General features: G+C 40.6%; 1 protein-coding gene across 12 annotated transcripts in view; it reads left to right on the top strand.

Moving 5' to 3' along the window:
* The window catches only part of LOC122564315 (synaptonemal complex protein 2-like), a 277,458-nt gene that overhangs the window by 31,499 nt on the left and 230,568 nt on the right, over nucleotides 1-15,391 (top strand). For all 12 annotated transcript variants that reach the window (XM_043719015.1, XM_043719016.1, XM_043719018.1 and 9 more), the window contains 3 exons: nucleotides 3,257-3,396; nucleotides 4,816-4,868; nucleotides 11,342-11,387. In XM_043719015.1, coding sequence (XP_043574950.1) covers nucleotides 3,257-3,396; nucleotides 4,816-4,868; nucleotides 11,342-11,387 — 239 coding nt within the window. The remainder of the gene's footprint in view (nucleotides 1-3,256; nucleotides 3,397-4,815; nucleotides 4,869-11,341; nucleotides 11,388-15,391) is intronic.

The following is a 15,391-nucleotide window of genomic DNA, read 5'->3' as shown; positions in this document are numbered from 1 at the left end:
GTGCTAAAGTTACCATGGTGTCCAGGATGTGTCGGCTCGGTGGATTAGGCAGGGAAAATGCAGGGTCTGAGTGGGATGCACTTTAGTGGGTCAATGCAGACTGGATGGGCTGAATGGAGACTCTCTGCGCTATGGGGATTGTATGATTGTTTGATCTTACTACAGCACCACATCTCTAGACTTTTTTTCAAACCTCTTCCATTCACTATTGAAGATCAAATCGAAAAACAAATTAAAATTAATCATTACTCGATATTGTATTGTTGAACATGTGTAAAAGGTTATACATATTGCAAATGTGTCCACTGGAGCTAACTCTGTGCTGGGAACTTGATGTGTCCTGGATTTACAATATACTATGTGATTTGGTTATCACATGAGAGATTCTCTCCCCAAAATCAAATGATTTGAATAGTAATTCTTATTGCATCTATTGTTGCTGCCATCCTAGCTATTCAAAAATTGTTAGTATCTCTTATAAAGCTGCTGGACGGTTTCTTGATGGCAACTAACTAAAAAAGAATTAAATGTTGCACATTCCTTAATCGTAAAGCAACATTTTGCATGCAACATAAAATTGTAAGGCTTGGAAGCTAATCCTGATATGTGACTTGACAATCTCTTACAGATAGAAACACAAATGAGATCTGAGTGTTAGAATAAATTCTGTTCTTTCTTTCTCTCCCTGCCCTCACCACCCAGCCAAACAATATCAAGTCTGTTTTATTATTCCACTGGTCCTTAACATGACTGATTCTCAACTTTGAACAAGATAGGTAAAATTGAAAAAGTAGCAATCAGTATCTATACTTTGATATCTAGTTGGATGTTGAACTTTGATCTTGGTAAAATTACATCCCTAAAGATGGTGCTCAGAGGAAAAATATTTCAAAAAGAATGGCCTCATTTTAAATTACCAGCCTTTTTTCTTGATTTGTGATTTTGTGAGACTTTTTTTTGTTTCTCAATATTAATTCATGAGGGTGACTTCTTTAAAATTTTGGATGAGATGTAGGTGTTGATGGTAAAGCATTTGTTGCCCTTGGACACTTTAAGACTCAATCACGTTATACCTGAGTCTCATGTGGAATATAGAGGAAGAAGAAGCAAAGAATGATCAAAAATTTAAGGAGAGAAGAATTGGGGTGAGAGCTTGTCAGAATTATGCAAACATTAAGTTTCTACAGATCCCTAAGGAAGAAAAATGTTGATGAGCGTTGCTCCTGTACAAAGTGAGTCAGAAGTAATAATGAAAGTAAGGAGACAGTGGATTTAGTATTGGACAGTTATTTAGTATTGGACTTTACCAGAGAGGCTATAACTAAATCCCAGAAGTAGTGGTAAGTTTAGAAATAGAACACATAAATAGTACAGCACAAGAACAGGCTCTTGGGCCCACCAGCATTGACCATGATGCCATTCTAAATGAATCCCATTTGCTTGCACATTGTCCATTTTCCCCTCTTTTCTGCCTGTTTGTCTAAATATCTCTTGGACATTTCTATCGAATCTGCTTCTGATACCTATCCTTTCCAAAACTCCCTTGATTTTGATGCGGTCCCATTTTGATTTTAAGATGGTATAAATGGTTTAATCAAAAAAAGGGTGAGGTGGTGGGCAGAGAGAAAGCAGGATTCCACAATCCTCCTAGATTAGCATCTGTAATGGGAAAATTTTGAAAGACATTATTTAAGACAAGGCTGGAAACTTGAATATATTTCAGGTAATCTGGCAGAGTCAATGTGATTTTATGGATATCAGGCTTGACTATTGGAATTTTGTTGTGGATAAAAAGATGCTGGAACTGTACTAAGATTTCCAGAAGACATTTGATAAACTTTATAGCTCAGTGCATTGAGTATAGGAGTTGGGAGATCATGTTGCAGCTGTATAGGGCATTGGTTAGACCAGTTTTGGAATACTGTGTGAAATTCCGCTCTCCCTCCTATAGGAAGGATGTTGTGAAACGTGAAAGGGTTCAGAAAAGTTTTACAAGGATGTTGCCAGGGTTGGAGGATTTGAGCTATAGGGAGAGGCTGAATAGACTGGTGTTATTTTCCCTGGAACATTGGAGGCTGAGGGGTGACCTTATACAGGTTTATAAAATCATGAGGGGCAAGAATAGGGTAAATAGGCAAAGTCTTTTCTCCAGGGTGGGGATGTCTAGAACTAGAGGGCGTAGGTTTAAGACGGGAGATTTAAAAGGGACCCAGGGGCGACATTTTCATGCCGAGAGTGATGTGTGTATGGAATGAACTGCCAGAGAAAGTGTTGGAGGCTGGTACAATTAAAACATTGAAAAGGTATCTGGGTGGGTATATGAATAGAAAGGGTTTAGAGAGGTATGGGCCAAATGCTTGCAAAAAGGGACTAGATTAATTTAGAATATCTGGCTGGCATGGATGAGTTGGACCCAAGGGTCTGTTTCTGTGCTGTATACCTCTGACTCTAAGTGCTACATGAAAAGCTATTGCAGAAAATAAAGGGCATGCTGTAAAGGATAGCATATTTGCATTCAGCCATGGCATATTGCGCATTGAATATTGGACTTCTCCTAATTTCTCAGTTTTCATTTTAAGCTGTTCAATTTTAACATGTCATTTCTGCCTGTGAGACTGAATTCTGGTATTAAAGTGTTCAATGCTAGGCATTGGTTCTTATAGATACGGACTTCCACCTCCATGGAAACCAGCTGTGTTTTCCAATGACATTTGATGTGTTCTCTGATTCTTGGAACTGTGCCACATTGTACCTATCGTTTTGAGATCTGTAGCATGCAAAAATATATCTGTTTTGATTGTGATTCTTTTTTCTTAGAAAACACAAGTCATGAGACTGCTTTGTTGCAGTCTCCAAGAGTCATCATGAAAGTATCATCAAAAATTGTAGAATACTCTCATGAAAGTTCCCATGAGCTCTTGTGAAAGATCACAGACCTGAAACTGTGCTCATATGTATTGCCATAAACTAAGTGCTTCCACTATTTTCTAGTTGTTTTATATTTCCAAGGGTCACATCAAATGCAGTTAAGCTTAACTTGGCTGGCAAAATTACTGTTTTGCTCTTCAGCTGATCTCTAATCAGAATCCAGTCTTATCAGTTCAACAATATAAAACTTTCCATGTAATCTTTCATTTCTGAACATATTGACCAAAAACGATGTGATCTTTATATGTAACAGTATAGATTCGTCTGTTGTGTCTCTTCACCAGGATATATTGTCTTGTGATGATTGATTTCAATCTTTTTTAAATAGATTATGAAATTCAGGTTGCCATTTCTGAAGCACTGTGCAGAATGACTGATAGGAAGACAAGAGAGACCCTGGTTTATAAATGGTTTGATGAGCCTAACGCAAATGCTTTCAAAGAGATCAGAGATTCTGAATTTGAAACTGTGAGTGCATTTAAAAAATTAAATGGTTAAGGATCTTGACTGCGACAACAACACAATAAAAGTCTGCTGCGAATTGGTGCTGAGACCATTTTAAAATGAATGATATAATGTAATCAATTAGCTCAGTTGGCTGGACAGCTAGTCTGTGATGCAGAGTAATGCTAAAGGCATGGGTTCAATTCCCACTCTGGACCATGAAAGTCCTGCCGCCTTCAGCATGACCCTCAGGTCAAATTTAATGCTGGTGTCGTCCTCCCTGCCATCTTCCTTCATTGCAGTTTGAAATATTTAATTTGTGTATCCGAGCAGGATGTGCAGAGATTCTACTTCTATTAAAACAGAACAGATACAATTAAGTTTTCATGCAAGTGGAATTTTGAAGCTCCAGGTTTATGTATTTGGATATTTTTTGAAATGATAGTGGTTTGAAGCCTTTACAAAGAGCTAGTGGCAGTGGCCTGTCTTAAACAGCCCTTACCCAGTACCACATACCCACAAATGCCATACATTTGCTTGCAGTTTACATTTGGGAAAATATCAGAGCACCAAATCCCACTAACTGATCCTTCTGAGCTCACCATCTCGGTTTGCCTCTATTTGATAGTGTCAGGTTTTCAAATGCCACTGGCCTCACCACTCTTTCTTTCTGTTTTTCCAAGAGCCCTATTTCACTCATTTTTAACTTGACCTCTTTTGTATCCCCAATAATTACACTGATTGCCATGCCTCCAACTGCTTATGGTTCTATTTGGGAATTCTCTCCCCATTTTGCTTTATTAGTTCTCCCTTTTCGTAATTCTCAAATGATATCTTTCACCAAGCTTTAAATTAGCTGTCTTAAAATCTTTTAACAGAATGTACAAAATGGAAATTAAACTTTTAAATTTTTTTAATTCAGAAATTCCTTCACAACAGCACAGTATTTCATTCCACTTTTTGGTATAGTCTGTCTTGGATGTAACATTGGGAAGTTTTTTTTTTGAGGCCATTTTGAGGGTTGCTGAGAGTTGCCGTTTAAAATGTGTGAACACCATCATTTAGGGTTTTTTGTTTGTGCAGGATAATAATGAATACAGCATTGATTAATCACTGAACCATTTTACCTGCTGAAGTCCTCCTCATTGCTACATAACCTGATTTTTATTTTCAAAGGGTAGATGAGCCTCAATTTGGGGCCAACAAGGTGACCACACAACAATTTCTGTACTACCATGTCAAGGGTCTCCTGTTCATTTTGATGATTTTAGGTTATGCTATATGTGAGTAAAGTACTCGAAGTGTAAGTGAGGCTGTTTGTGTAATTAATTATGTCATGACACATTGGCCAACGCTGTCTTAAACTCAACTGCTGGTCTTCAATTCAAAAGTCAGAAGTATTGTTGTCAAATCTGATACCTAAAAATATTGTTTCTTTTGAAGGATTGTAGAAAATTTCTCAATTCATTAAATGAAAGCCGTCGCAATAAGAGAAGGTAGGATCCTCATTTGAATTTAAAATGTAACAAACATAACCGTGAAAAATATTTATTGAAGTAATAATATTTTGATTTCATTATCATGGAATAAAGAGTGAAGAGCTGGTTAATTTTAAAATTCAATTTGCATTCATTTCAGGTTAGTGTTTGTGAACTACTTATTGTGCAAGATGTATGATAACTTGGGTGACTTGTTGGTCAACATAGAAATTTGTGGCTTCTGCTGCTCTTGCTCCCCCTATACTCCTTCCAAACACACCTGAAGATTTTCCATTTGATCATGCATATGTAAGCCTACAGGCAACATTTTAGGCTCTGTGTTTAAAATAACTACTGATTTTATTGTATGATTGTGTTCAATTCTTTTAGTGAAATGTCAGTGTAACTAATACAATCAATCATTTTTTCCAATCAAAATATGATAGTTGGACTAATCCATAAAGATATTCAGATATTACTGTCAACAGCACAGATGATGACAATTTACTTTTGGTATCCCTCAGCTGGCCTATGATTTTCCACCCAATCTAAATGCTGTTTCTCATGATCATTGCCTGAAGGCATGTATTTGTTTTTACATATCCACTGATGACTCCCATCACCTTAGCAGCACCCCTCTTGATTCCACCTCCATTATATTGAGTCTGCGTATCTGATGGCCAGGAGAAAGTGAGGACTGCAGATGCTGGAGAGCCAGAGTCGAAAAGCACAGGTGGTCAGGCAGCTTTCGATAAGCAGGAGAGTTGACATTCCAGGCATAAGCCCTTCATCAGGAATGAGGTGTGAAGGGGGCAGGAATTGAGGAGGGCTGAGAGAAAACTGGGGGGGGGGAGGGTGATGTGTCAGCAGGCAGGGTAGAGTGGAGAGATGGGAAGGAAAATGGACAGGTCAAGCGGGCAGTGCCAAGTTGGAGGCTTGGAATCACCCCCACCTACATCTATCTATTGTTTCTCTGACGGCCAGAACACTTGTATGAACAGAATTTTCCACTCACGAAGTATTGATAAAATCGAAACCATTATTTTCACATCCCATCTGCTGACATTCAATAGGTACTACTTAGATCTTCTCGTGGCAATAGTGCCCAGTTAAACCAGTCTATTAATAATCTTTCCGACCTTGTACTGTAATTGTGCCATCATGAGACTACCTAAATTGTCTCTGCTTAATGACTAATGAGACCTTTGTTCATGCCACTGTTGCTTCAAGACTTGAATATTCTAATGTATTACTGACTCATGTCCCAGTTCAACTCTGTAAGCCTGAGGTCATCCAAAATTTCATCTGTCTTGCTGTTGCCTCATCTTCATTGACTTGTATTGGTTCTCAGGCAACCAGTACAGTTTTAAAATTCTCATCTTTTTATTCTCAAATCCTCTAAGGGCCTTGCCCATTTCTAGCATTAATCTCCTGCCCTTCCATAACTCTTATGTGCTCCTCTAATTCTGGTTTCTCTATCTCTCTTGTTTTTTTTGTTCATGGTAATTGTTGGTTTGGCCAGTGTTCATTGCTCATCCTTATCACCACTTTCAAAATGAAATAATGTTGAACAGTTGTATTTCATGGATGTAGTTCATCCCCAGTGCTATTAGGATCTGTTTTTGTAGCCACTGTATGTTAGCCCACATGAGTTGTTTTTATTTTGTCCATTGTAATCCCCAAAATATTGATGATGGGATCATGAGTGATTGTAATGCCTTCTCTTCAGTATCCGAGGAGTTGTAAATGATATTAAACATCCACAGTTATGACTACTCCTGATTAGATTAGATTCCCTATGGTGTGGAAACAGGCCCTTCAGCCCAACCGGTCCACACCTGCCCTCCGAAACGTACCCCATCCAGACCCATTTCCCTCTGATCAATGCACCTAACACTGGGCAATTTAGGATCACCAATCCACCTGATCTGTATATCTTTGGACTGTGGGAGGAAACCGGATCACCCGGAAGAAACCCACGCAGACAAGGGGAGAATGTGCACACTCCACACAGACAGATGCCCAAGCCTGGAATTGAACCTGGGTCCCTGACGATATGAGATTGCAATGTAAACCACTGAGCTACTGGGCCGCCCATCTATCATCATAAATCTATTTGAAGCAACTGAAGGTGGTTGCATCTGGGACACTACCCTGAGAAACACCTGATGATTGAACTCTAATAATCATAACCATATTTCTTCTATGCTGTTTACCCTGAAGAATTTTGGTATTTTTGGAGATTATCCCTAATTCTGCTAAATTCCACAGAATGTAGGCCCAGTCTCCTTAATGTGTCCTCCATAGGACAGCCTCACCATCTAAAGAACCAACCTAATGAAATTCCACCGCTCTACATCAATTGCAAGTATGCCCTTCCTTGGGCGAAAGGAACAGCATACTGCTTGAGGTGTGGTCTCTGTGTTTGATGCAATTGAAGCAAGACTTTTTCTTTACACTTGTTTCCTCTTTTAATTTGTTTGTAGAAGCTTTTCTAAACTTGGTTCTTGTTATCTTACAGTCTATATTCTCTTTTGTGATCAAAGTCTTTGTCGTCCTCTGCTGAATTCCCAAATTCTTCCAATCCAATGCAAAGACCATGTCAGTTTTATTTTATAGTGTGGACTGAAATGAGAAACACTTCAAATGAGAAACATGCTCTCTAAAACCAGAGTGATCTGGTAGAATGTTGCATGTACAAAAAGCAAACAACCTGACATGCATTGCAGGCATTGTTTATGCTGCTGCTTGTGAACCAGTGATTAAGTTTGTAGATGAGCTGGGGCACAGGGCTTATGTACATGTGGAGCTTTTGTTGGCAACAAAACTGGTCAGTAAACCAATGACCAGTTGTTAATAACAAAGACCTTCTGCCTATCAGCAACCAGGATTTATTCTTTGATAATTGAACATCATAGGATTGTGGGCACGATACAGAGACTTCTTCAGACCATCAGCTTTAGAACGATCTCTCTGTTCTCTGCAGTAAATGACTTTAAAACAATTGATCTTTTCTTCAATTGCTTTCAATTTGTGACTTTGAATTGTGGAATGCTAATAGTTGAACCAGCTTACCTGTTACTTCAAGTTAACCAATGGAAGCATTTAAGGAAGAACAATTCAGAAACAACGTTCTGATTAATGAGAATTCTCCATAAACCTTGTGAACAGGAACAAATGAACTGCTTTTCTTTTATTCCCTGTGTGTGTGTGTGTGTGTGTGTGTGTGTGTGTGTACAGTTCATAATTGTTTACCTGTAGCTCGAGTCTGATGATTACAAGTAATTTTTATGTCCAAAACCTGGTCCACGCTTTGTCAACCTGGATCCAAGAGACAAGTAAATTCAAATCTTTACACACGTTTTTAAAATCTTTAGCTTTAGGACTAGCAGCATTTGATTTCAAACTACCCCAGAGTGCCATGACAATAAACGTTGCTCCTATTGGTATGGTACTATCATGATCTTGTTTTCCTTGAAGTTTAGAAGTGTCCAAGGAGACTTAATGTGAAAGCTCCTAAGGGATTGTGCATTGAGTGTCTGGAATTCCCTTCCTCAAAAAGCAGTGGATAAAGAGCCTTCAAATATTTTTAAGAATATTCTTGATAACCTTTCATCCCCTTAGTAATCTGGAATATGCAGAAAAGAACATAGAAAGTAGAAAGGTACAGCACAGAACAGGCCTTTTGGTCCATTATGTTGTGCCGTAGTTTAATCAGAATGTAAAATTTAAGCTACACACCCCTCGATTCAATGCTATCCATGTGCATGTCCAGCAGTCGCTTCAATGTCCCTAATGATTCTGCTTCTACCACCACAGCTGGCAATGCATTCCATTCATTCGCAACTCTCTGCATAAAGAACCTACCTCTGACGTCTCCTTTATACCTTCCTCCTAATATCTTTAAATTATGACTCCTCATACCAGTCAATCCTGCCTTGGGGAAAAGTCTCTGGCTAATTGACTCTATCTATTCCTCTCATCATGTATGCCTCAATCAGGTCACCCCTCTTCCTCCTTCTCTCCAGAGAGAAAAGTCTGAGCTTATTCAGCTCTTCTTCATAAGGCAAGCCCTCCAGACCAGGCAGCATCCTGGGTAAACCTTCTTTGCACCTTCTCCAAAGCCTCTATCTTTCCTATAATAGAGTGACCAGAACTGGATACAATATTCCAAAGTATGGTCTCACCAGGGACTTGTAGAGCTGCAGCAAAACCTCATAGCTCTTAAACTTGATCCACCTGTTAATGAAAGCCAAAACACCATATGCTTTCTTAACTACCCTATCCACTTGGGTGGCAACTTTGAGGGATCTATGTACTTGCACACTCAGATCCCTCTGTTCCTCCACACTGCCAAGAATCCTGTCTTTAATCTTATTTTCAGCATTCAAGTTTGACCTTCCAAAATGCATCACTTTGCAGTTATCCAGGTTGAACTCCATCTGCCATTTCTCAGCCCAGCTCTGCAACCTGTCTGTCGCGCTGCAGCCTGTAGTGGCCCTCTATACTATTAACGGCACCTCCAACCTTTTGTGTCAACTGCAAATTTACTAACCTGCCCCTCAACCACCTCATTCCAAGTCATTTATAAAAACTACAAAGAACAGAAGCCCAAGAACAGAATCCTGCGGGACCCACTTAACACTGACTACCAGGCAGAATACTTTCCATCTACAACCATTCTCTGCCTTCTGTCAGCCAGCCAATTCTGAATCCAGATAGCCAAATCTCCGGGTATCCCATACCCCCTGACTTTATGAATGAGCCTACCATGGGGAACCTTATCAAATGCCTTGCTGAAGTCTATATATACCACATCCACTGCTCGGCCTTCGTCGACCTGTCTTGTCCCATCCTCAACTCAAGATTTGTGAGGCATGACCTGCTGCTCACAAAGCCATGCTGACTGCCTTTAATCACACCATGCTTTACCAAATAGTCATAAATCATATCCCTCAGAATTCTTTCCAAATCTTGGCTGACCACAGACGTGAGACTGACTGGTCTGTAATTGCCAGGGATTTCCCTGTTACCCTTCTTGAAAAGAATCCTTGGTACGACTCCCGTGGAGAGTGAGGAGGCAAAGATCCTAGCCAACAGCTTAACAACCTCCTTTCTCGCTTCCCGGAGCAGCCTAGGTTAAATCTGGTCTGGTCCTGGGGACTTATCAATCTTAATGTTTTCCAAAGTTTCCAGCACACCAACTTCACCAATCTTGATCTGGTCAAGCCTGTATCCCAGCTCTTCTAAGTTCTCATTCACAACAAGGTCCCTTTCCTTAGTGAAAACTGAAGCAAAAAACTCATTTAGGGCTTCCCCTATCTGCTCAGACTCCACGCACAAGTTCCTCCGCTATCCCTGATCGGCCCTACCTTCTCCCTGATCGTTCTCCTACTCTCACGTATGAGTAAAATGCCTTTGGCCACTCCCTAATCCTCCTTGCCAAAGAGTTGAGTTAAAATCAGCCATGATCTTATCGAATGGCAGAGCAGGATTAAAGGACTGAGTGGCACCCTCTTGTTCCATGTTCACGCTATCTGATCTAATATCCCCTTATAATGTTGCACACCTCTGGAACAGGTGGGACACCTGGTGCACACCTCTGGAACAGGTCTTCTGGCCCAAACATCAGGGATGGCACGTTGGCTAAGTGGTTAGCACTGCTGCCTTGCACCATCAGCAATCTGGGTTAAATTTCACCCTTGGGTGTCTGTCTATGTGGCATTTGCACATTCTCCGTGTCATTTGGGTTTCTGTTGGGTGGTCTGGTTTCCTCCTGCTGTCCAAAGTCGTGCAGGTTAGGTGGATTGGCCATGATAAAAGCACGGGTTACAGGGATGGCAGGATGCTTTTTGGAAGGCCAGTGCAGACACAGTGGGCTGAATGGCTGTTTGTGCACTGCAGGGATTCTGATTGTACTACCCACTGCTGCACAAAAGTTCTCCAAAGTTGATTTAGATATTTTCCAAACTACCTGAGTGCACATTTTTACACCCCTCTGAAGCTGGTGGGATTTGACTTTGTCTCCTGGTACAGAGGCCAGGACGCCATCCATCACTGCCACAAGAACCCATCATCAAAATAAAGCTGCAAGATTTAAATTAAGCATTTGTTGCAAGGAGTAAGCTTGTATTCTTTTGAGTTTAGAAGATAACTAGATCATTAAATCATTTAATTTCTTCCTTTAGAAGTAGACAGAAAAAAATTGTTTGTACTGAGAAAATTTAAGAAATGGAAATAATCTTAAACCTAATACTGGATTGTTTAGGTGTGATGTGTGAAGTGCTTTCTGACGAGGAGTAGTCTGGTTAGAAAATCTGAAACATTGCCTTACAACACCCCTCACCACCTTAAGCCAATTTCAAATCTCAAAAATCTGTCACTCTATGGCGAGGATCACCTAAGGGCGATGAAGCCAAGATTGGTAGATCTAGATTGCATGTGACATGATTGTATTTAAAATTCACTTGATCTTTCTTATGATTTTGCAGAGTTTATACCTATCCATGCAATGCTGCATTCCTCGATTTGAATGAGGTAAGACTGTTTAATTACTTTTCAGTCATGCACGAATTTTCCTGCAATTTAATTTCTCCAAGCTTAGCAATTTGAAAATCTATTTGGCACTCTATTTTGCCGTAATATTATGACCATATGCTGTGTCTGGGGGAAAAAAAAAACACCTAGCTTATGTCTCTTAATTTTGAGCTAAAGTTCAAAATTGAGCAATTATCTTTTTTGGTCAGGATGTATCTTAACTTGTGACTTAAATATTGTCAGTATTTTTGGAAATGGTGTGGTGTTCCTGTATTTGATAAATACAGACTCTTATCACCATGATGTTGGGAATATCCATGTTTAGTCTGAGATTGTCTATCCAGAATAGTTGAATTTAAAACTACACTTCTTCAGATTATGCACTGTTCATCAATAAGACTTCAACCTGGAGTGCAGGTTCGTTGTTCTTTGAAGGTAGAGTCTCAGGTAGATAAGATAGTGAAGAAGGCGTTTAGCATGCTTTCTGTTATTGGTCTGACATTGACTACAGGAGTTGGGAGGTCATGTTGTAGCTGTACAGGATATTTGTTAGACCACTTTTGGAATATTGTGTGCAATGCTGGTCTTCCTCCTGTAGGAAGCATGTTGTGAAACTTGAAAAGGTTCAAAGTTTACAAGGGTATTGTCAGAGTTGAGGGTTTGAGCTTATAGGGCTGGTGCTGTTTTCCCTGGAGCATCGGAGGCTGAGGGATGACATTACAGAGGTTCATAAAATCATGAAGGGCATGGATAGGGCAAATAGACAAGGTCTTCGGGTTCAGGAGTACAGAACTAGAAGGTGTAGGTTTATGGTGAGGGGAAAGATTTAGAAGGGACTTAAGGGGCAACTTTTTCACGCAGAGAGTTGTGTATCAGAGGAAGTGGTGGAGGCTGGGATAATTACAGCATTTTAAAGTGCATCTGGATGGGTTTATGAATAGGAAGGGTTTAGAGTGATATGGGCCAAGTGCCAGAAGTGGGACTCTATTAATTTAGGATATCTGGTCAGCGAGGATGAGTTGGACTGACGGGTCTGTTTCCATGTTATACATCTGACTCTAGTTGCTTCAGGTGGCCCTGTAGAGAGAGCTCTTAAATTTATGTGACAATTAATGGGAAAGATTGTAGAAATTTAATTACACGGTGTTTCTTTGGTGACAGTAAATTCTGGTCCTCCATTCCCAAATCATGTAAAAGGAAGCAAAGTGAAATGCAGAGGGAAAGAAAGATTGAGCTACAAGAGAATAGATTAGATTACTTACAGTGTGGAAACAGGCCCTTCGGCCCAACAAGTCCACACCGCCCCGCCGAAGCGCAACCCAACCATACCCCTACATTTACCCCTTACCTAACACTACGGGCAATTTACCATGACCAGTTCACCTGACCTGCATATCTTTGGACTGTGGGAGGAAACCGGAGCACCCGGAGGAAACCCACGCAGACAGTCGCCTGAGGCGGGAATTGAACCCGGGTCTCTGGCGCTGTGAGGCAGCAGTGCTAACCACTGTGCCACCGTGCCGCCCAGATGTCCACGAAGCGAAGAAATTTTTTGTGGACATCTGTACAATAATTAAATGACGGAACATAATTTTTTACATTGATGTAAATCTCAACATCTGAAGCAGGTCTGTTTTATCCAACCTACATGATAAAGTTCAATACCTGTCAATTTTGTGTTCCTCTTATTTAAATTTTTATTTCAAAAATATATTTGCACAATTTATGAAAAAGGGTATGAAACAGTTCCATACATACTTTGCCAAAAAAAGTGGAATTTGACGTACCTCCATTAGAACTTCAATCCTGTTGCAACAATAAAAAGGCAAGTTCTAATTTTGATAGAGAATTGTTTACACTTCCATTTAAAGCAATGAAATTTAACAGACCCTTGTTATGATGTTTTGGTGAAAAAGGTTTCAACTATACCTCAGCGGCAACTGGCCTGAGCTTTACTGTGTCCTCAGCAAATAATCTTGGATCAATTGGCACAGGCACCCATGTGATGTACTTGTAGGTAAAATGTGAAGCAACTAGAGTCCGATGTACAACATGTTTTTGGAGGAACAGAAAACTCAGGCAGCAGCTGCCAGACTTCTGTATGTAATTTCCTGAGATTGCCAGAAATGGCTGTCTAACCCCCTAATTGTGTCACCATTTTTGAGCAAATGGTGCTTGCGTATTTTGGTTTCTCCATGGTAACTAGTTTTTGAATCCCACTGAGACCAAAAGCTAATCTCTCTGTCATAACTTGAAGTAGCAATATTTTTTCAAATCAGGGTAGTGTCTTGACAGGCTGTGGTAGAGTTCCCACATTGCATACCTTTTGGTCTCAATGTCCATACTGAATGAGCAGCAATTTCCTCCAAATAAGTAATGGAAGATCAAAGCCAGGGGCTTAGTTCCCAATTGCAGACATGGTAATTTAGTCACCAATTCTATCATCCTCTCTAGTGTCTGAGAATCAACCAGTATTTGCCCCTGTGGTAGCCTCCAATGTTCACGCCATCTTTCTAAAGGCACCAGCATCCAGTTGTGCCTTGGTTGATCTTTTGAGTTAATAATCCCACAGATCAGGCTCTCTAATCTTTATAAATGAATTACTGACACACTCCCAGTTTCTGCGCACTGGCAATATTTGGCTAGTGAATTTGTGCTATAGGTTTTGTTGACTGAACACTCCTGGATGATTGTAGTGGACTTTGGTGAGATGTGGTAATTGCGTCAACGTCCGGGTCAGGAATGTGACTCTTTCTGGAAAGCTGATCTATCAGCACCATAGGCAGAATCTCCCCTTTTTTTTCTGCCAACCCCATTTTCCTCCTTCACTTGCCCCCCTTCCTCTTTCCACCCCCCAACTCCTTCGCTCTCGCGTTCTCTCCCCTTCCCTTCTGCCTTCCCCTGCAACTCTGGATTCCCTTGCTGATCAAGCAGTCATCTCTCAGCCTTAAATATATACAATGATTCTGCCCCAAGAACTTTCCAAAGACAGTCACCCTCAAAATAAATTCCTCCTCAATCAGTCTTGAGTTGGCACCATGCTTCTTTTGAAACTATGCCCTGTGGTGCTTGACTGTCCCAAGAAGGGGAAACATCCTCTCGCCACTTACCCTGTCAAGCCTTTTAGGTAACTTGCATATTTCAATGAGACCACCTCATTCTTCTAAACTCCAGTGAGTAGAGTCGCAATTTAGACTTCGATTAGATTCCCTACAGTATGGAAACAGGCTCTTTGGTTGAATGACTCCGCACCTCCCTTCCGAAAGGGAGTGACACGCTCCCATACATTTATCCCTGATTAATGCACCTAACGCTATGGGCAATTTAATATGACCAATTCACTCGACCTGCACATCTTTTGGACTCTGGGAGGAAACCTGGGCAGACACGGGAGAATGTGCAAACTCCACATAGTCGCCTGAGGCTGGAATCAAACCCGGTTCTCTGGCACTGTGAGGCAGCAGTGCTAACCAGTGAGCCACTGTTTTTTGTTTAGTCTTTGCTCATAAAATAATTTCTCCAGACCAGGGATCAACCACATGAACGTTTTCTGAACTGCCTCCAACTAAATTATGCCTTTCCTTAAGGGCGACCAAAACAACTGTCACCCAGATGTGGTCTCACTAGAACCTGTATAGTTGCCATAAGGCTTCCCTACTCTTACAGTCCAATCCCCTTGAGATAAGGAGCAACTTTCCATTAGCACTTGTATGCTAGCTTTGCTTTATACACAAGTACCCCAATTCCTTTTTGTGTTACAGCTTTCAATGGTCTTTTTCTCCATTTAAACAATGTTTTTCTTTGGTTCTTCCTTCCAACATGATAACGTCAGGTTTTCCCACATTATGCTCCATTTGCCAACTTCTTGCCCACTCACTTAACCTGGAGAAAGCGAGGACTGTAGATACTGGAGATCAGAGTCGAGAGTGTGGTGCTGGAAAAGCACAGCAGGCCAGGCAGCATCCGAGGAGAAATGACATTATAGGCATAAGCCTTTCATCAGG

The sequence above is a fragment of the Chiloscyllium plagiosum genome, chromosome 29 (assembly GCF_004010195.1).
Source record: "Chiloscyllium plagiosum isolate BGI_BamShark_2017 chromosome 29, ASM401019v2, whole genome shotgun sequence".
Taxonomy (NCBI): domain Eukaryota; kingdom Metazoa; phylum Chordata; class Chondrichthyes; order Orectolobiformes; family Hemiscylliidae; genus Chiloscyllium; species Chiloscyllium plagiosum.
Note: the sequence above shows the minus strand (reverse complement) of the source record. Positions and strands in the feature narration are given on the sequence as shown.